At 38.8% G+C, this 21,710-nt stretch overlaps 1 protein-coding gene across 2 annotated transcripts; it reads left to right on the top strand.

The window, feature by feature from the left end:
* The first annotated feature begins 1,541 nt into the window (after positions 1-1,541).
* Positions 1,542-14,489, top strand: si:ch211-214j24.15 (GTPase IMAP family member 8). 2 transcript variants are annotated; one of them, XM_055223618.1, is made up of 5 exons: positions 1,542-1,610; positions 3,595-4,281; positions 7,592-8,305; positions 9,893-10,510; positions 11,830-14,489. In XM_055223618.1, the coding sequence occupies exons 1-5, from the start codon at positions 1,586-1,588 to the stop codon at positions 11,868-11,870; spliced, it is 2,085 nt and encodes a 694-aa protein (XP_055079593.1). In that variant the 5' UTR covers positions 1,542-1,585; the 3' UTR covers positions 11,871-14,489. The 2 variants fall into 2 exon arrangements, with proteins under 2 accessions (XP_055079593.1, XP_033827107.2); XM_033971216.2 differs by having other exon boundaries at positions 13,156-14,483.
* Positions 14,490-21,710: the final 7,221 nt, after the last annotated feature.

The raw sequence follows: 21,710 nt of genomic DNA, 5'->3' as shown, positions 1-21,710 counted from the left end.
AATCTAAATACGCAGGGTTTGTGTGTTAAACATGTGTTGTGTAAAAATCTCTTGATGAATAATCCATTTGTGAAGCCTGGCAAATTATGAAATACAAAAATGTTTTATTCTTTCTTAGAGCAGATATGGAAAAGCAAGTCTCCATGAGTCTCTCCCAGCTCCTCTGGACCCCAGTCCGTTGTACATTTCCAACTCAAAGCCTCTAACCTCTCCTTTGAAGATAGTTCAGCTCTTAGCCAGAGAAAAGTTAGAAAAGACAATCCTTCCTTGAACAGGAATGCGGGCTTTAGACATCATCTATCCCCCATGTGTAACTCCATCCTCAGACCCAAAGCCAACAAAGGAAACAAAAATAACAGAGCAAGCTAGGATGCTAGCTAGAGTGCAGCTCTGTGTAGTGTACCTCAATAGAAACTGTAAACTGTAAACAAAAGGTGTTTCAGTGAACTGTGGCCCCTCGTTTATCACAGGAGTTACGTTCTAAAAATAACCCACAATAGGCGAAATCCACAAAGTTGTCATCTTTATTTTTTTTACAATTATTCTATATGTTTTGCAGCTGTAAAATCCCTCACCACACACTTTATACACTTTTCTCACACAGGCATTAACATTTTCTCTCATTTCTCTCTTGTTTAATTAATAGTGACTCACGCATATTTCACAGTTCATCTGATCGTGCCTCTTCGTCCTGGCACTGCTCTGCTGTAGTGTTGATTGAACTTTTATGTAAATTTGTCTGAACACATTCTGTACTGTACAGGAGACACGGCACGCAGGAGACTGATGGACAATGGTCTACAGTCCCTCAGCCAATCAGGACGCAGAACACAATGCACGTTCATACACTGTAAAAAAGCATGCAAAATTGCACAAAAAAAGTTGTTCAGTTGACAGATTTTATTTTCAGCTTTTACTTTTCACTTAGCGCATCTCTCCCCTCGTCTCTGAGCATCTGACCTCTGAGTAGTTATACCAGTATGACAAGGCGACAAACATTTCAAAGCAGCGCGACTTTTGCTTCACACCCATGAGATAATGAACTTTTACAGCTGAGGACAGGTAAGATGAGGCTTTCCTGGAAGACAGACAGAGCTTCATGTAAATGTCTAATGTCTGGTCTGGATCTGACAGACTCACACAGATCAGATGATGACAATGTTTCCTTCACAACATGAATACACTTAAATCACACCTCTGTCAAGAAAACAACACACAACTCCAGGTCTGTTTGTGATAAGGAAACAACATTAGAGCACAGATCAGAAGATAGCGTCACATGGGCCCTTTAACACTGGTACTAGACATTTATTTTAGTTAATAATCAAAGAGATCAAAACAGATAAATGCTTCTTTATTGTTTCCTCCTTCTGTTGTCAGTAGTAAAAGCCGGTTGTTGTTCTCTTCCCTGGACTGTTGACCTTCTCCAGGGTGTGTTTATCTTCCTCACAGTCTGATCACTTATTACCAACAACCTTCAGACCCCAGAAATCATAAAACTGAAATTCCACAATTGGGTTTGCCCATTTCACCATGACGAATGCGCACAGAACGTCGTGTTGTTCTTGAGATACAGGGATTACAAATGGAAACTGGCAAAGCCCCAACATGTGAGTTTACCTTTTAGTTTTATTTATAATCTGAATGCATGTACTGAGAAAATATTCAGAATACTGTTTTAGAGTAACTGCGTTCTGGTACAGTTACTTTTTCATTTGGTGGTATTCAGAGTACAGTTACTTTTCTCAACTCAAAGAATCCATTGCAGCATTTGATCACACAATTTAAGCGTCAAACTGGAAATTGTGGTGAGGCTTGTGTAATTTTTACTTCTCTAATTAGTGATGGAAATGCAGAACAAACAGTGAAACAAACATAAACCTGTTTTTAACCGTATGTTGCGTCTTTACTCTATAATTTCAATGTGACTCAGTGTAAAAGTATTCAGAATGCAGTGCAGTACTCTAATAGGACCATGTAACAAAATACATTACAAAACACATTTTAACACACTTGTAACTAAATACATTTTCAAACTTTTCTTCCCATCTCTGAGAATAGGTCACTTCTTTAATTTTCCAGTTGTTCAGTACAAAAAGCCTAGTTTTGCCTGAGCCTGTAGAGCCAGTTTTATTTTCTGGTTGAGACATGATTTCAGTTGTTCCATTAATGTTAATATCTGTTTGTCAATAAGATGTACGTGACAATATCAGTTTGTAAAGACAAGTTTGCCACGAGCCCAAACACTGGACGACAGAAGCTCAGTTGGTAAAGTATTTGTCAAATCCCACTTTTGACATAAACATCATCGGTTGAGCCGTCAAATCCACTGACCCACAGGTTGACGGCGCGATTCCAGCTCCCACAGATGAATGCTGTTGTTGTGTCCTTGGGCAAGACACTTAACCCGCCTCGTCCCCCAGTGTCTGTGTACACTGGTGTATGAATGTGTGTGTGAATGGGTGAATGGTTTCTTGACATAAAGCGCTTTGAGTGTATTGAAGGTAGAAAAGATGATGATCGTTTACCTTTTAAATTCTTACGTTACTTCCTTTGGGTGTAACGCTCGACACGCCTCACCTTCAGTATTTCCTTGTACTTACTAAGATTTAATAACATTTTCCACACGAGCCGCACAATTTTGGAAATGATTCTTGAGTATTAGGATTAAACATGTGATATATATTTAAAAAGCACAGGATTCTGTTCAGAGTGATCCTGGTGTAACATTTGAGAGAAGACTGAAATATGAACTGATAAACTCATCTAAGAATCCCATGCATTTCAGAACTTGCTAAAGCCTAAACTAGGGAGGCATCGATCCAGCTCTTTCATTTCCGATACCAATTTTAATCCTATAGCTTTAAGTATCTCCCAATACCCCCTATCAGCCAATACCAGAGCAACAGAAAACAGCATTTATTTCCTTTAAACAAGCATAAAATCAGATCAAACTGATTTAAAACATGTTACATAGCTGTTACTTATCGCTCAAGTAACAATAGAACAAGTTTGTATAAATAAAAGTGCAAACATTCTGAGACTTTCTGGACCAAGCAGAACCAGAGAATAGTCTCATTACATCAATTTAAATGTCCAACCAGAAAATCGACTGAACTGATATTTGGAAACTGATATCTGAGCCAGCTAATTTTGCAGTATCGGCACCAATAACAGATGCCAGTATTGGATCGGTGAATCCTTAGTCTAAACTAAAGTCGGTAGTAGAACATTCTATTCAAAATAATTACAGCCTTTGCTATTTGATTGCAAAAACTCAAATTTATTATTGGTTATGATTAGTATTGGTGATTGGTTTGGTATTGGTTTTGTTTTTTTTTATTTTATTTTATTTTTATTTCACTTCCATTTTTATTTCTTTCCATTTTTATTTCATTTTCATTTTCATTTTCATTTATTTTATTTTATTTTATTTTATTTTATTTTTATTTCACTTCCATTTTTATTTAATTTCCATTTTCATTTTTATTTATTTATTTATTTGTTCATTTATTCATTTATTTATTTTATTTTTTATTTTTTAAGATTTCACCCAAAGAAGTACATTTGAATACTTTATTTTTGTGTTTTTAGGTAATGGCTGGCATAAGCCTCAGCTACAGATCGTCCTTCTTGGAGGCAGAAACTCAGGCAAAAGTCAATTGGGCAACCTACTTTTGGGAAAGGAGGAATTCGTAACTAAGGAGCGGACATGTTGTTGCCGGCGACTGGGTGTCTCGGGGATGCACTGGCTCACTGTGGTGGACACTCCAGGATGGTGGTGCGACCTGACCCCTCAAGACACCTCTAAACTGGTCAAGAGGGAGATAGTGACCAGCGTGACTCTATGCAACCCAGGTCCACACGTTTTCATTATTGTGGTGAAGGCGAGGTCAATATTCACCGAACAGCGACGCAAAGCAGTGGAGGAGCACGTCCGGTTGCTAGGGGATACTGTCTGGGACCACTGTTTCTTGGTGCTTGCGTTCACTGATAGCTGGAGGCTTACAGAGGCAGAGGAACACATCCAAAGAGCGGGAAAGGCGTTACAGTGGGTATACCACAAGTGCACCCGTAGGTGTCACAGCGTTGTCCTTCACGATGACGCCCGAATACCTGAACTGATGGTGAAGATACAAAGGATGGTGGAGTCCAATGGCAACGCAATGTTCGAGGTGCCGGAGCTGGTGTTACGCAGGGTCACAGAGGAGAAGAGGGGGATAGAGGAAAGGGCACGCTCACGGTTTAAAAGGATGAGGGAGCAAAGGGCCGTGCAGAGGGGTAAGTGCACTAAACAAATGTCTATGTTTTTCTGTTTTAATCATACTGTATATATAAATGGACATAGCTAACCTGCTAGCTGCCGCGGGGAGTGATCATGGGTGCACTTCCAGCTCCATCGACTCTGGCTCCAGTTCACTTTCTATTGAAAAACTGTTGCCCCTCATTCTATAACTGCTGCTGTCAGGAATGGTTTGAGAGGGGAGTTAGAGAAGCTATTTTTGTTAGGAAAGACAATCCTTTTTTGAACAGGAATGGAAGCCTTAGATATCATCTAATTGAAACTAAATATAGGAAATTTTAGACATATCAGGCATAATTTAAACCAAGAAGCTGCAAATTTATTTTTTGATGCAATGATAATGCCACACCTGACTTACTGTGTCACCTCCTGGTCTCAGGGCTGCAAGACGACAATGAAACCAATCCATTCAGCCTATAAACAGGCTCTCAAAGTCCTGGATATGAAACCTTTTTGCCATCACCATTGTAAAGTCTTGAGTAAACATAAACTTTTAAATTGGGACAGTCTAGTAAAATTTCAGGATGCTAACTTGGTCTTCAAAATCCTTCATGGCCTTGCTCCTCCTCCACTCTCTAAATTTTTTACACAGAGTGGTAGAAACACCAGAGCTGCTGCCTCAAACAATCTGGTTGTGTCTCTGAGAAAAAGCTCATTTAGCCAATCTGCTTTCTCAGTTCGAGCGGTCCAGTTTTGGAACACTGTCCCGCCTCACATCAGAAGTGTGGAGTCACTCAGGACTTTTAAAATCATGGTAAAAAAATTGTTACTTCGGAATCAATCAATGTGAAATTGTGCTGCCATGTGCTGCTGCCGGCCTCATCTGTTCTGTGTTATGTCTATAGATTTTGTCTGTCTTTGTCACAGTGTTTTACTAATTGCCTGCTTACCTGTACTAATTTTTAGAACATTTTACTAATAACCAAACTAATTATTTATACAAACTTTGTATTATATGTGTGGTGGCATTTTACATCTTGCCATAGGGACTGCAGTTGGAAACTAGCTGTATAGCTAATACTGGCACATTTACAGAAATATTGATTAATGTGCATTGTCCCTATTCAAATAAACTAATAAAAAAAATCAAAAAAATCAAAAATCTATCTCTGATTTATAACCCCATTTTCAGACCCAAAGCAAACAAAGGAAACAAATAGAACAATAGAGCGAGCCATTAGGGCCATTTAGGCTGAAACTGTTAACAACAGCTGTTTACAGTTTCAGAGTAGTTAGCTCCTCCTTTCAGACAGATATAAGGCAGGGTCCACCAGTAATCTGACCAGAACTGAAGAGGCGGCTTAGTCAAACGTTTTCACTCTAAAACTCTTTGTCCAGTTGACAGATTTAACTTTAGCTTTTACTGTTTGTGTCAGACTCATCATTTTGATCTTAAAATGTTTGTATTAACCCGCTCTACATGATCCGGGGTTTTTTATTTCACTATTGTGTCTGTAAATCAAGATATGAACATTAATAACAGACAAATCAGGCACCTTCTTTCCCCAAGATCACTGATAGACTGATAGCATTGCTCAGCGCCCGGTCCCTACTAAACCAGTGGTGCGTGCGGGAAGAGGCATTACCTTCAACAGGCTCGCTCCGGATTGGCTCTTTGGTTGCTATGATACTCACAGCCAGGGTTTCAAATGTGTAATTCGGCTCCAAATTCTCCCCTATAACTGCTCTAGCAACGATGAGCTTCATTTGACTGAAGCTGAACGCTGTGGGTGACGTCATACTCACTTAGTCCACTTCTTTACACAGTCTATAGTTTTATTTTACACTTTTCATACATAAATGTGTAAAAACAATATATCCATGTCTCTCTTAAAGGAGCTGGAGATTCAGCCAACTGCCTGTCTTTTTTTGCTTTGTCTGCAATATTCCACAGCATGGCATTAAACTATCTCCATAGAGACAAACAGATGATTTAGATGAGGTTTTTCAAGGTAGTTTTATCAACAATAGAAACAACGTAATTAAATAAATACAAGACAGAAAATGCCATACTGTGTAGAATTCTGGGCAAAGCAAAAACATCTCCATGGAGACCACCAGGTTATGGACCCCCCATTAGAAAAGTTACATAGTACACCTTTAAGTGAGCCAAAGGGCTGTTATTTCAGCATATATCTATTAATTTCCAAACGTTACAAGCCACACCACTGTACAAAGCTTTTTATAGAGCATTTTATAGAGTCATGTGATTGTAACCAAGAAACCAGACAATCAGGATGTTATGGTTTTTGCTTTGGGGAAGATTTGTGTTCTACTTATGTCAGCCTTTTATAGGACGACACCAGTTTCAAGTACAAGAAGAATTTGACCAAATAATTCTAAGAATGAAGCTGTTCACAAAACGAAAGTGCCAATGATTTTATGACTTTGGGCAGTGGTGTTCTGCTCTTGTTCTAAATGTGCTGTGTGATAAGAGTGAAGACGCTTTATTTGGTATTTATTAGTTATTTTTAGACATAGGACATAGTCTCAGCTGGCCATGCTAGCACGTAAGCACACGAGCACATGAGTACACGAGCACTTTAGCACATAGACATGAAAAAAACAGGTATATGGTAAATGTTGATACTTTTAAAGGTGCTGAGAAAGAAGCCCTAGATTTTAAGGTAAAGTGTAACTTTTCTGGTGGAAGGTGAGTTACCTGCCTGTCTCCATGGTTGTTGTTGCTTTGTTTCAAATGTTCCATAGTATGGCATTAAATCCATGTATATATATATATACATACATACATATATATATATATATATATATATATATATATATATATATATATATATATATATATATATATATATATATATATATATATATATATATATATATATATATAATTACAGGAGTATTTACTACTATAAAATACCCTGAAAAACATGTGCTCTAACTGTGAGGGTACTCGCCTCTCCATGGTTCTGACCTGTAACTTGGCCCGCTGGTATCAATTATTTGTGTCTATGGAGAAAGCTTAATGCCATACTGTGGAACATTCTAGGCAAAGGAAAAAAAAAGTTACACACTGCACCTTTATTTGTCATTGACAATAACGTACAGTATGTAATCAGAACAATCCACTTTTGTTTCAAATATGTATCACACTTTTGACACGAGGACCACTTCCTTTGACAGGAAGCTTTATTAAACTGAAAAGAATAGTTTGGAAAACCACCAAACTGTGGACAGTTTAGCCCCAGACTAATCAATTTACTGTTGTTTTAAAAGAAGCCTGTTTGAAAGTGAAAAAGTCCCCGTTTGTCTTCTGGTGTCTTTCAGAGAACCTGAGATCCATGACAGACATCAGAATTGTCTTGCTGGGAGCAAAGGGTTCTGGGAAATCTTCAGTTTTTCGCACAATTCTTGGAAACAACCAGAACAAACATGGAACAACACGAACTGCTCAAAATCATGTTGGAAAAGCTCTTGTTTTTGGTCGACAGGTGACTGTGGTGGACACTCCTGGATGGTGGTGCAATTACTTCAGTGATGAAACTCCCATGTTTGACCAAAGGGAGATGGTTTTAAGCCTGTCCGTGTGCCCATCCGGGCCCCACGCCTTCCTGTTGATAATTCGGGTGGACCGCTCCTTTACTGACACCTACAGGAGAGCAGTGGAAGAACACATCAGACTTATTAGTGATCAAATCTGGAGTCGAGTTATTGTTGTGTTCAGTTTTGGAGACTGGTTGGGAGGCACCACCACAGAACATTATATAGAGAGTGAAGGAACGCCGCTGCACTGGGTTTTGGACAGATGCAAAAACAGGTACCATGTTTTCAACAATAAAACTAAAGGTGATGGGTTTCAGGTCAGGGAGTTGATTGGAAAAATTGAAGAGATGGTCTCAGCCTGTGAGAGCAACTGGTATTTTGAAATTGAGAGCAGCGTGAGCCGAAATTTGGAGCAGAAGATGAGAGAAGAGGCTGATAGAGCGCAGGAGCGAAGGATGCGCAGGGAGAGGCAACGGGAAACAGCCAGGATGAAGCTGGGTGAGTCAAAGCTACATGTGATTTTTACTGTAATTATTTGGAAAAGCATCACAATATGACACAGAACAACACCTGGCAGGTGAAATTAGGATATGTTTTTTTACATTCTTATTCAAAGTAAAAGCCAAAAGTAAAATCTGTCAACTGGCTAAACGAGTGTACGATTGTGCGAGTGAAGATGTTTGGCTGCTCATCCAACCCGCTTCTTCAGTTCTGGTCAGACCCGCTTCTTCAGTTCTAGTCAGATTGCTGGTGGACACTGCTCCTGAGACCTGGTATCCTCATCTGTGGACAACACATTTTGGGTTGTTTAGGCCACAGTGCAAATTTTTAGAAGAAGAACAGCAACAAGAACATGTTCAATTTTGAATATTTCTAAGAGTTTAGAATATTTATTATTTTTTTATTTGTATTTATTTTTTATTTATTCTTTTAATTTATTTATTTATGTATTGTATTGTATTATTATTATTATTATTATTATTATTATTATTATTATTATTTTATTGTATTTTATTATTTTTTATTGTATTTTAATTTATTTTCTTTTTTTTAATTTAATTTAATTTTTATTTAAAGGCATATGTCTTCCTGTTTCTAGAGGCACAATTCTTTCTCATTTTGTTTTTTTACAGAAAATGTATGTGTTCGAGCACTGAATAGATTTTGCAAATAAAGTCCTGCAAGAGCTCGGGTCTCAGGAGGTTAAATCTGTCTGAACCAAGGAGCTAACTACACTGAAACAGGAAACAGCTGTTGTTTACAGTTTCTGTTTTTAGGCTAGGTCTTTTGTGCTACACTAAGTGTGCACTGTGCCTGAGTCATACTTGGCAATCTGACCAGAACTGAAGACGTAGCTTGGATGAGCAGGGAAATGTCTTCACTTCTACAACTTTTTGTCCAGTTGACAGATTTTACTTTTGGCTTTTACGATGGATCAGACCTGGATGACTGAGAAATTACATCATCTCATTGAAGTCACTGTTTTAAAAATAATCTACGGAATTTATATAGAGCTTTTATGAACACTCAAAGACACTTTACAGTAAAACTATGTGTTAAATCTAAAAATATTGGAACAAATTATAATAAAATGGCTTCAATCAAGGTCGGTGCACAACTCTATGTTTTTCCTACATTTATCCATTGAAAAAGACATTGGAGAGAGTAACATCTTCTTATCCTGAAATGCAGCATTAGTAGCTACATTTCCATACTTCTACTGATTGGCTGCTAATGTAAGCATGTTAGGCTTGTTCTTCAGTTTGAACTCAATCCACATATCCTTTTGGTTTTGTTTTGTTTAGGTCTTTATATTTGTGACGTCTTCAGTCTAGAGGGAGGTGTAGTCCTATTTTATACCTGGTTTAGCCCTAGTCTGTAAGTTATATAGTTATGGATTTGGTTTAAATCTAGAGGAACTCAGAAGGCTAAATATTTTCTTAGTTGTTCTGTAGGTTTGTTGGGTTTATGTGAAAGGTTTGAGAACCACAGTTATAATGTAAATAGTACTATATCTGCTACTTGTATGTTGTGTATAATCTAAACTGCTACTGATACCACTTTTTTATGACTTCTTTTCATCAGATAACTTCATTCCACTTTCAGAACTCAAACTCGTGCTGATCGGTGGCCGTAAAACAGGAAAAAGCTCTTGTGGAAACACTATTTTGTCTCATGACTATTTCAAATGCCAAACTCAAACTACCTCCTGCAAATCCAACCAAGTCCACAGCAAAAACGTAACAGTTCTGGACACCCCTGGATCATTCTGCGTGAACTACGACCTCTTCAGAACCTCATCTGCTTTCCTGTTGGTTGTGAATGTTAGCTCTGCGTTCAAAGATGCTCATTTAAAATCGATTGAAGCTCAGCTGGAAGAAGTGGAGTCACAAATCTGGGAAAAATCTATAGTTTTGTTCAGCTTTGGCGACTGCATAGAGGACACTAGAATAGAAGAACGCATAGAGAGCGAAGGCCAAGCACTGCAAAGGATTGTCAACAGGTGTGGCAACAGATATCACGTTTTGAACAATAAAAACTCATGTGCAAAGCAAGTCAAAGAACTGATAGAGTTGATAGAGGACATGGCAATGAAAGAAAGACGGGAGCTATTTAAAAATGGTGGAATAACAAGGGGAATGCCGCAAAAACAACCGAACCTGGAGGCAAAGGTTGCTCATGGACTACATTCATCAGATGATCGTAAGTAGTAAACCTAACGGCCATTACTAATTTTCTTAGTTCAAATAATGACAAGATCTTGTGGTTGACACTTCACAGATATTATGAAGCAATTTGTGGTTAGATACACCAATAAATGTGATTGTGAATGTGAGAAGTGTGAAATGGAGATGACATGCCTGCAATCATGTTTGAAAGACAGGCAGCATACTACTACTAATAATAATAACAATAAATTGGATTGTTATAGGGTTGTTTTGGACACTCATTTTACAGAGCATTGCTCATTCACTTCATACTTGGTGGTGGTAAGGCTGACCTCCGTCAGTCTGCCCCTCCGATCTCCAACAACACTCACGCATACACCACTTTCCTCCTTGTTAAAGTCTGATCTTGTCAGATGTCAGAAGCTAAAAAGGGCCAGGTCAAGGTACTACTTGGATGTGAGGCCTTTGGGAATATCAGGTGCCAGAGTGAGGCGCCAGTGGCAAAAATTGTTATTGTATCCTTATTTATTATTATTATTATTATTATTATTATTATTATTATTATTATTATTATTATTATTATTATTATTATTATTATTATTATTTTCTCATTTATATTCCCTATGCCCTTCTTTCTCACTTACGAATTACTCTGCTGTCTCCACCGTACCCCCCTCCAAAATCACGGGAATGTCTCACACACACGCACACACACAACACAGGCTTGTCACATACAACTGTAAGTAGCTGTTATGTCTATGAACCACGTTACGTCTTGTTACGTCTTGCTATGTCTTGTATGTCTCGTATGTCTTGTATGTCTTGTATGTCTTACCACCACTTGTCACTATTATATATGTATGGTCACTATGTTTGTATGTATGCATTAAAAAAACAGACACTTCACCCACATTGCATTATATGAAAGTGGTGTGTGAGTGTCAACTTTGACTAGACTTTTGTCTGGAAAACTGTTCTATAAGACTAAGGCATTATTATTGTCATTATCATTATTATTATTAGGCAAGGTGGGCGAAGTGCCTTGCCTAAGGGCAGAACAACAGTTTTTGCCACTGTGGCACCTGGTATTCCCTGCAGTCTCCCATCCCAGTCGAGACGCACACGACTGTTGACGTTCTTCTGGGTTGAGTTTCAAAATGGTTTCACTTTTATGAGTAGATTTGATATATATATATATATATATATATATATATATATATATATATATATATATATATATATATATATATATATATATATATACACATACACAATTATTACTATTATTATGTTTTTTTGTCATGTAATGCTCCAAGTTGCAGTAAAATGAGAGTAATCTTCCACATTTTTCAGTTTCCAGGCCTTATCAGGGACTACAAAACATCCCCATGTGACTTTACGCTTTAAAGGAAGGATGCACCCAGAACACTGGCTTTTTATATATGACTCAAGTTTCAACACAAAATGATAAGTTTCTTATTAATGTCATGTGGTTTTAGATGTTTCCTATTTTTGGGCCTATTCAAGGGCCAATATTACACAAAACTGACTCTTGTGAGCTTTAAGTCATGTTATAATGCTTTTATCTGCTCAAAAACAGACCTAGAGTAGTGTTTTGTTTCATTCACACATGTTTGAGTAACACTTTATTATTAGTCTTTCTATAGCTCCAAAGCTCAAAATGCTCTGTTCCACCTTGTGATGTCATGAAGTGGTAGTTTTTAAGTTAACCACTTCTTTTTACCTTTAGTTCAGTAGAGATTGGCAATTCCAAAGCTGAAATCATGCAAAAGGTTCTAGTTAAGGTATGTGGAGTTTTAAAAAAACACATTGGAGCACTTCCTGTATTACCACATGATGACATCACAAGATGGAACAGAGTGGTTTCAGTTTGAGAGAAGAACTCAGCCTAAATCTGAAGGGTTTGTGTGTTAAACATGTGTGAATGAAACAAAACACAACTTCAGGTCTGTTTGTGATGAGGAAACAACATTAGAACGTAGATTTAACTTTGCCCTACTTGTTTCTATATCAATTTTAATAGTGATTTGTATCTTTGTAATGAATTTTGGACAACCCTACAACTTATTACTTCTCAAAGGCTGCTAAGTGGAATATGTGCTTTGATCATAGACTGTCTACGTACATGGACATAGCTAACCTGCTAGCCACAGCGTTCCAAATAGGAAGTGATCATGAGCGCACTTCTGGCTCCATCGACTCTGGCTCCAATTAACATTCTATTGAAAAACTGTGTCCCCTTTCTCTGTAACTGCTGCTGCCAGACTTGCCATTTTGGTCTTAAATGTTCGTATTAACCTGCTCTACATGATCCTGGTGTTTTTATTTCATTACTGTGTCTGTAAATAAAGATATGAACATTAATAACAGACAAATCAGGCGCCTCCTTTCCCTGAGGTCACTCCTGCTAACATTAGCAACAGATTTGACTGACAGTGTTGCTATGCTTCGGCTCCCTGTATCTGCTCTAGCCTTGATGAGTTTTATTTGACTGGAGCTGAACGCTGGGTGACGTCACACTCACTCCATTTCTTTACATTCTGTGGCTTTAAGTGACATAAAGATTGACAAGCATATGACAGTACTTTATTATATCTGTGTGGTTTTGACACTTGTAAGTTACGTCTGTTTGAATAACACTGGTTTTCTTTGTTACAGCTACTGGACTTTCAACAGTTGAAGCTTCAGAGACTTCCAGTCAGCTTGTCCCGCTTGGACGTATCAGTGAATTGGAAAACATTCAGGATAGGCGTGGCTCCCAGTCCTGTGTTAGATCTTTGCCAAATGGAAAAACATTAACATGGACAGCAGCTGGTCAAATATTCACATTCGAACTCCCTTTTTGGCTTTTTGGACAAGACACGCTAACAAACATGAGATTACACTGTGAAACTTCAAATAATTCTGCAGTTGTTTTGTTCCTACCTGATCCGCAAAGTGGAAGGAATGAAATGGCCAATCCGGTTCGCTCCCTGTGCCATCCCATGCTGATGGACCGGACTCTCAAAAGGCTTACCAAACATGGAAGTCTGCAAAAGATTATAGACGAATGGGGAGACAGTAACTTACAAGAGCTGGAGGCGTTTATCGATTTGTATTTTGAAATGGTCTGGGAGCAAGCCATGGGGTCGTGCATAGAGGAGAGTCCAAAAACAGAGGAGATAGAGCCGGAGGAAGACGTGCTCGCAAGCATTAACCAAAAACTGTCAAAACTGGACGTGCTGGAAGAGATACAGGAGGATCTGATGCAGCTTAAGAAGGCCATAGAGGAGCTGAGAAGGAAAATATAATGAGGGTTTTATTTTGAAAGGACGATAGTTTAAAGGGCCCATGTTACGCTGTTTTCTCTTTGTTTATGAAAGTGGGATTTGAACCACCAACCCTTTGGTCAGTGGGCCAGCACTCTACCATCCAACATATAGGAAAGTGCACATTGTGTAATATAATGTAAATATCAAAATGTAATCTAAAAAGGGAAGAATTCACCAGATTTGTAATATTTCTATTTCTACATTCAAACTTTCAAGTATTGTTCTGTTTAATCCAAAGCATTTTAGTTTGTACATTGTTGTTGTTATATAGATTAATGCCAGTTATTGCATGTACTTGTACTGACAGTAAAAGTTATTACGGTACATTTACTAGCTTCTACTTGAAATGATCCCCTCACAACTCCTAAATAAGCTGCATCGTGTGTTGCAGCATTTGTCCACAAGAGGGAGCACTTGCACAAGAAAAGACCTGAGCAGAACTTCATGATCAGCATTTTCACAAAGCTGTAGTCCTTTTAAACCTAGAAAAAGTATAGTATTAACATAGATTATAGTGCATTTGGTTTAGAACAGTTTTATCTAAAGCTGTTCAACTTTTTTTAAATTTTATTTCATATTTTGAAAGTAATAGTTTGCACAAATGTTAGGTCTGCAGCACAGACTTTTACAGTTGTAGTGAAAGAATAAATGAAAACATCTTTGTACAAAAATGCCATGCACATGTTCAGAGTTATAAGAAATAAAAGAGTTTTTTTCAGTGTGGCTGGCAGTTTGTTTTATACCTGCAAAGTAGAACCAGGCTATGACCAAAGAAGATGAGGCCTACACTCAGTAATTCTATTTATGTACAAGACCAGTCAAAAGTTTGGACACACCTCTTCACTCCATGATTTTTTTTAAACTACTTTTTATTTTTTAGATGCATTCAGAAGACATCAAATAAAGAAAATAAGATAAATGGAACTATGTAATATTGAAAAAATAGAAAAAAATAAATAAAGCAAAGGGTGGCTGCTTTGAGGATTTGAATATAAAAATAAAAATAAATAGTAGTGTTATTAAACTTTTTTCATTACTACATAATTCCTTATATCTTGCTTAATGTATTTGATATCTTGGGTATTTAAAACGTAAAAAGTAGTAAAAATAAATAAATAAAAACACTGAATCCGAGGATGTGTCCAAACGTTTGACTCTTAGTGTAAGTGCAGTTGTGTAGGGACCTCAAACACGACAGTACATTTGTGAATTTCATGTTCTAATTCACAAACTCAAATGTTTAAAATCATTATAGTGTTGTTGACTTGGAGGGAACGTGCAAAAACACCACAGGAACATGTAGCAGCAGCTAAACACAGTTAATTCTTTCATTACTGTGATCAACTTTACTCATTTGCATCCACATTCTGCATTCCTGTGTTTGTGTTTCTGCTAAGTCAAAGTTCTGAAAGTATTTCCGTTGCTGCAGAGCGTGAGGCGGTGGTGCATGTAGCTCCCGCCGCGTGTCACTCACAGATAACACTTCGCTAATAGGACCTCCGCTGATATGAACAGGCCTATAGTTCAACTCAGTGGTGTAAAACTGCTTCTAGTCGGTATTTCTGCGCAGACGGAGATATAAACATAATATAGCAAATAATCCCACCAAAAAAACAATGCAAAATAATAAAAAAAGTTATTAGAGTAGTACATTTTTAACAATTTCCAAAAACATTATGACAAATATAACCGGCTTTTCCAAGTTCAAAATGCTCAAAAGTGCTTTACCTTGAGGAACCACACACACATTCACACACCGGTGAACACAGACACTGGGGGATGAGGTGGGTTAAGTGTCTTGCCCAAGGACACAACAACAGCATTCATCTGTGGGAGCCGGAATCGCACCGCCAACCTGTGCGTCAGTGGATCTAACCCCTCAACAACGATGTTCATGTTGAAAGCAGGATTCAAACTGCCAACCTTCAGATAAGTGGACAAACGCTCCAACAACTGAGCTACCCGCCTGCCTGTCTCCATGGAGATATTACCACTTTTACCGTAATGCTCCACAGTATGGCATTTTAAATGTATTTCACTTACATGTATTCCATTACAGATGCATCTTCTGTATCGCAAAAAAACCCAAAAACATGTGTTCCGTGAGTGAACTCGCCTCTCCTCAGATCTGACTTGTAACTTGGGCTGATGGGATATTGCACTTGGCAGGGATTTGAGATTTGAACCACCAACCTTCAGCTAAGTGGACAAATGCCCTCAATAAAAGCAGTGTGGCAAATTTTTACACCAGATGCCATTCCAGTCACATATATTACATATTACTTGTGACATATGTAGTCCGTCAACCTTCCAGTTACGAGGCAAAGCTTAACCCACTGCACCACTGCCGGCCTATATTCACGTAAAGAATTAACAAGACCAGCTGAGCACATTTACAGACGTTTAGACCGATTCGAGCCTCGTCACCGTTTGAGCTGTTCCATCGTCTCATTTTTGTCTCTCGTCAATACGTCATTCTTGCACCACTTTCCTCATTTTCCCTCGTCTATGTTTATACTGTTTATATATATTTGTTTTCTTTTTTTTTTACAGAGTCGTGATCATGACACAGCCCCCCTCCTCTTCCTCTGTCATCAGCAGCAACCCAATTCTCTCTCTTTTCCCCTCCTCCTCCTCCTCCTCTTCTCTCTGGGCCGTTCGGAAGACAATCCCAGCCCCGCATCCATCTCCATTAGCGGGACAGAACAGCGACCGGAGGAACCCCCACCCTCCCCCCTCCCCCTTCCCCCTCCCCCCCATTACTGCCCCAGCATCACATTTCAGCGAGTGCTATTTTTCCAGGTGGAAGCAAAAAAAAAAAAAAAAAAAGGCAAAGAGAGACGGATGGATGCAGAGGACGGGACAGAACAGCACCGACGGGTTGCCAGATTCAAACTGTTTTGAATTTGATTGATTTGTTTGCGTTTCATTTGGTTACTGTTCACCACACTAGAACAAATGAGATCATTAGCAAGCTTTGATATTCACCGATACTGATACTAGTGTCAAATATCATCGCTGATACGGAAAAATGAGCTGAATCGGGCATCGGCTCCGTGATATTGGTTAAGCTATGATGTAATAAGACGATTTACAACCTGTTTTGGCCTAAAATGTTTGAACTTTTATTCATAAAGCTGTACAGTTTTTGCAGGACTGTTGTATAACACTATTAGATCTCTTCTGTAAAAAGTTACCTGTGTTTTAAGGAAATATTTAAGGAGACATTTTCTGTCCTTACGCTGGTATCAGTTCATATCGGATAACGGCAGATGCTTAAAGTCAAAGCATCGATATCAGTATTAGAACTGAAAAGGCTGGATCGCTGCTTCCCTGTTTCTTTCTCACATTCAGTATTTGCTCTTTGGTAATGATACTTATCCAGGAAGTACTTCATACATGTGTTCGGTGCTCAGGTCTCTGCACTGGCTCCTGCTCTTGCTCAGAGTCAGGACTAAACCAGCACTAACCAGGACTAAACCAGGACTAAACCAGGACTAAACCAGGACTAAACCAGGACTAAACCAGCACTAAACCAGGACTAAACCAGCACTAAACCAGGACTAAACAACAAAACATCATGGAGAATCAGCCTTTCAGTTTTGTGCAGCTAAAATCTGGAAAATATGAGACAGGCCTCTACTCTGACGATGTTTAAATCCAGGCTCCAAACGGTTCTGTTTAGCTGTGGATATGACTGAAATATGACTATGAATATGACTGCTTTTATTCTGCCTCTTTTCTTTTAATGTTCATTTTATGATGATTATTTCTGTTTTGATTTGTTGTATTGTGATTTTAATGTCTTTCTTATTCCGTAAAGCACTTTGAATTGCTCTGTGCATAAATTGTGCTGTTCAAATAAACTTGTCTTGTAACGACATACTTCATAATGAACACATCAATTACAAAATGTTATATTATAAAACAAACTCACTTCTCCAAAGACCTGACCTGTAACTTGCCATTGCAGCATTAACATGGGAATGAACCAGGTGTCCTGTTCACCAGAAAAGTTACACAATATAACTTTAAAGCTTGAAGGTTATTTATTCAGTTATGGCCCGTTCACTGTTAACTACAAAGTTAAAAATAATACAACAATGTAACCTGTGACACACTGTGAAACATACCAAAGTAAGTCAAGACAAGTTTATTTATTTATTTAATTTAATTTATGCACAGTATAAACACAGAAGTCAAAGTGCTTTACAGAATAAGAAAGACATTAAAATCACAATATAAACAAACCAAACAGAAATAAGCATCATAAAATTAGCATTAAAAGAGAAGAGGTAGAATAAAAACCTTTCAGTCACATGCACAGATAAACAGAACCTTTTGAGCCTGGATTTAAACATTGTCAAAGTCGAGGCCTGTCTCACATCTTCAGGAAGACTGTTCCAGGATTTAACTGCACAAAACTGAAACTGTGATTCCCCATGTTTAGTCCTGGTTTAGTCCTGGTTTAGTTTTAGTCAGGACCCGAGCAGCAGTGTTCTGGATGTACTGCAGCTGTCTTAAGGCTCGTTTGGAGAGGCCAGTGAACAGGCCGTTACAGTAGTCTAACCTACTGGCTTTTCTCCAAGTCTGGTTTTGACAGTTTACCTTTGATTTTTGCAATGTTTTTTAGAAGGTAAAACCCTGCAGATGTTAATGGTTTGATGTGTCTGTTTAAGTTCAAGTCTGAGTCCATTATTACCCGTAGATTTCTAGCCTGATTTGAGAGTCTGGAGGTCACTGCTGGCACTTTCTCTTTGTTTCTGCGGGCCAAAGATGACGACTTCGGTCTTGTCTGAGTTTGCTCGTGTTTTATTAAGACTAATAAAAGTGCAGTTGTTATAAAGTGATACCAGAAAACTTGATTTACTCCACTTTCAAATTCGTTCCTCCATCCCTCCCCACGCGGCCTGCCTCCTCATTGCCCCGGCACAGTGTTGTCTCTTGGGGGTGCTGTCAGGGCCCAACGACACTCTGAACCGTCACAGCGGGACTGAACTTTCCAGCCGTCTCTAGCTCATAAACCACAACCGCAGTGACCCCAGAGATGTGAACGTCTGCAGTGGAAAGTCCAGAGAGCAAAAAGCAATATCAGATGCCTGCTCACTGCGCTATGAGACAACTACATGGATTTATTTGGTTGTGATCGCCCAGGCTGAAACTTCATTTAGGCCCCTGCGGTGATAAACAACAGAGTGACGGAAAGAGAGGGAAGAGGATCAGGAATCACAAAGCAGCACATTTAAACTCTTTGGTGCAAATTCGAGCCAGAGCCAGGACTTAAAACGATGAACTGCGCCTTTCTCGTTTTGTAATTCAAGTTTCATGCACAAAATTACCCACAAGTCAAACGTTTAGGTCCAAAATGTCCGTGATTTCTTCCACCAAACTGTTATTTATTTAAAGGGGTACTATGGAACTTTTCTGGGAGGAGATACGCCACCTGTTTGTCTTTATGGAGATAGTATTATTTGCCGCAGATCTTTTTTACTTAACGCTTTTTCACCTTCAAGACACTCAAGGAACCAGTCACTCATTCATACACGACGAGCGACGAGGTGGGTTAAGTGTCTTGCCCAAGGACACAACGACAGCGTTCATCTGTGGGAGCCGGAATCGCACCGGCAACCTGTGGGTCAATAGATCTGACCCACTCAACCAACGATGCTTATGTCAGGAGCGGGATTCGAACCTCCAAACTTCGAAGCGGAGGACAAACGCTCTACCAACTGAGCTCCTGTTTGATGCCATAAAGTTCCACAGTATAGCATTAAACCTATTTGTGTCTATGAGAAAAGCAGGTAGTGCAACTAGGTCAGATCTGTGGAGAGGCTGCGCTGCTCATAGTAATAATGTGTGTTTTATCGAGCAAAAAACCGTCTAAAATTGAAAAAAACAAAACAAATAAATGACTCACCTCCTAATCGTTCAGTGTTTGTCGTGTGAAAAATACAAGTTAAGTGGATTGTTTCTGTTTTGAATCTATCATAAATGACATATTCCAAGAACTCGGAGCAGATAAGGAACGTAATCGAAAAAAAGACCAGGAAATGGGTTGTGTTGTCTTTGGGCGTTTTCATTTCCAAACTCAGATAAGAGCAAAAACTATGCATCCATTCAAAACACGCCAACAAGTATAAGCTCCATCCAAGAATCTTTTATGTGAAGCACTTGAAAATACCAACAGAAATGCTGTATTTTAGATCTATGTACTTACAGCTGTTTTTAGTGCTTAAAAATAACTCGGAAAACATGTATTCTTATCACCTCTCCATAGATCTAACTTGTAAATCGGCCTGGTTTAAAGCGCCGATATGACACTGTTTTCTGATCTCTTTTTATGTTTAACACACAAACCCTGCATATTTAAGCTGAGTGCTTCGCTCAAACTGAAAACACTCCTTTCCACCTTGTGATGTCATCATGTGGTAATACAGGAAGTGCTCCACTGTTTTTTTTAAACTCCACACACCTTCACTAGAATCATTTTGATAATATCAGCTTTGGAATTGCCAATCTCTACTGAACTAAAGGTAAAATGAGCTGTTTACTTGAAAACTACCACTTCATGACATCACAAGGTGGAACAGAGCATTTTGAGCTTTGGAGGTGTGGACAGACTAATAATAAAGTGTTACTCAAACATGTGTGAATGAAACAAAATACAACAGGTCTGTTTTTGAGGAGGAAACAGCATTAAACGTTGATTAAAGCTCACAAGAGTTAATTTTTAAATATATTTTAATATATAGGAACTGTAATGGTTTGAATCTCGCTCTCAACATAAACATAATTAGTAGAGCTGCCAGATCCACTGATCCACAGGTTGGCGGTGCGATTCCAGCTCCCACAGATGAATGCTGTCGTTGTGTCCTTAGGCAAGACACTTACCCCACCGCACCCCCCGTGTCTGTGTGCACTGGTGTATGAATGTGTGTGTGAATGTGTGAGTGGTTCCTTGATGTAAAGCGTTTTTACCATTTAATGCCAGACTGAAGAATAATCCAGGCAAAGCGGTAACATCTCCATGGAAAAAAGTAGGTAGCAGACCCTCTTGAAAAGTTACATAATGCACTTTTAACCCTGACGTGACAGACTAAAGTACACAGCACAGTTTGTAACATGTCAGCTCATCAATGCGCTCATCCCACAGGCCGATCCGCGTCCAACATCTACGCCATTTCCCTAAACAACACCGCGGGATTTATATGACCACTGTCTCACGGCACATGCTCTTTCAGTTGTAATTTATGGTATTTTCAGCATACATTTTGAAATCCCAAACACCAGAAATCTGTGTAGCAGGCAGCACCTTCTGGACACAGTTAGTGCAAATAAAGCTGGACTTGGAGGAAGGCCACGCGTGAGAACTCAAGCCAAGACCGAAACCATTCAAGTCCCAGATATAGTTTAGTGAAGCCAAACGTCGGTCAGGTCTTCAGAAGTCACCCATACTCTGGTCCAATCATGTACTTTGTCTCAGCCTTCATCTTGTTACTGTCAGTCAAGTAAAAATGACAGTACTTTTGCTGTTTCAGAAGAGAGGGACAGTGTAAAATCAAAAGGGTGAACTTCAGCTTCTTTGTGGATCAGATACACTAAGGCTGCGTTCACTTGTACTGGTGTAGTTCTAGTTTGATCCTGGTTTAGTACTAATGCAGACCTCCTGTTATAGTCCTGGTTTAGTCTGAGTCTAGTCCAGGTTTAGTCAGTCACTCTTATAGGAGTTATTGTCAATGAAGATACAGATTTATGCCACACTCAGTGAGAATTCCAATGGCTGACAACGAGGACGTAGGACAATGATGCACAATAATGCTGTGTAAAGTATTTTGGGAGTCATGAAAGGCCCTGTATAAATCCAGTGATAAATTCATTCATTAAAGAGGAGCTGTGTTTACA

This window comes from Periophthalmus magnuspinnatus, chromosome 8 (genome assembly GCF_009829125.3).
Source record: "Periophthalmus magnuspinnatus isolate fPerMag1 chromosome 8, fPerMag1.2.pri, whole genome shotgun sequence".
NCBI classification, from domain to species: domain Eukaryota; kingdom Metazoa; phylum Chordata; class Actinopteri; order Gobiiformes; family Gobiidae; genus Periophthalmus; species Periophthalmus magnuspinnatus.
This window is presented reverse-complemented; position numbering and strand designations above follow the sequence as displayed.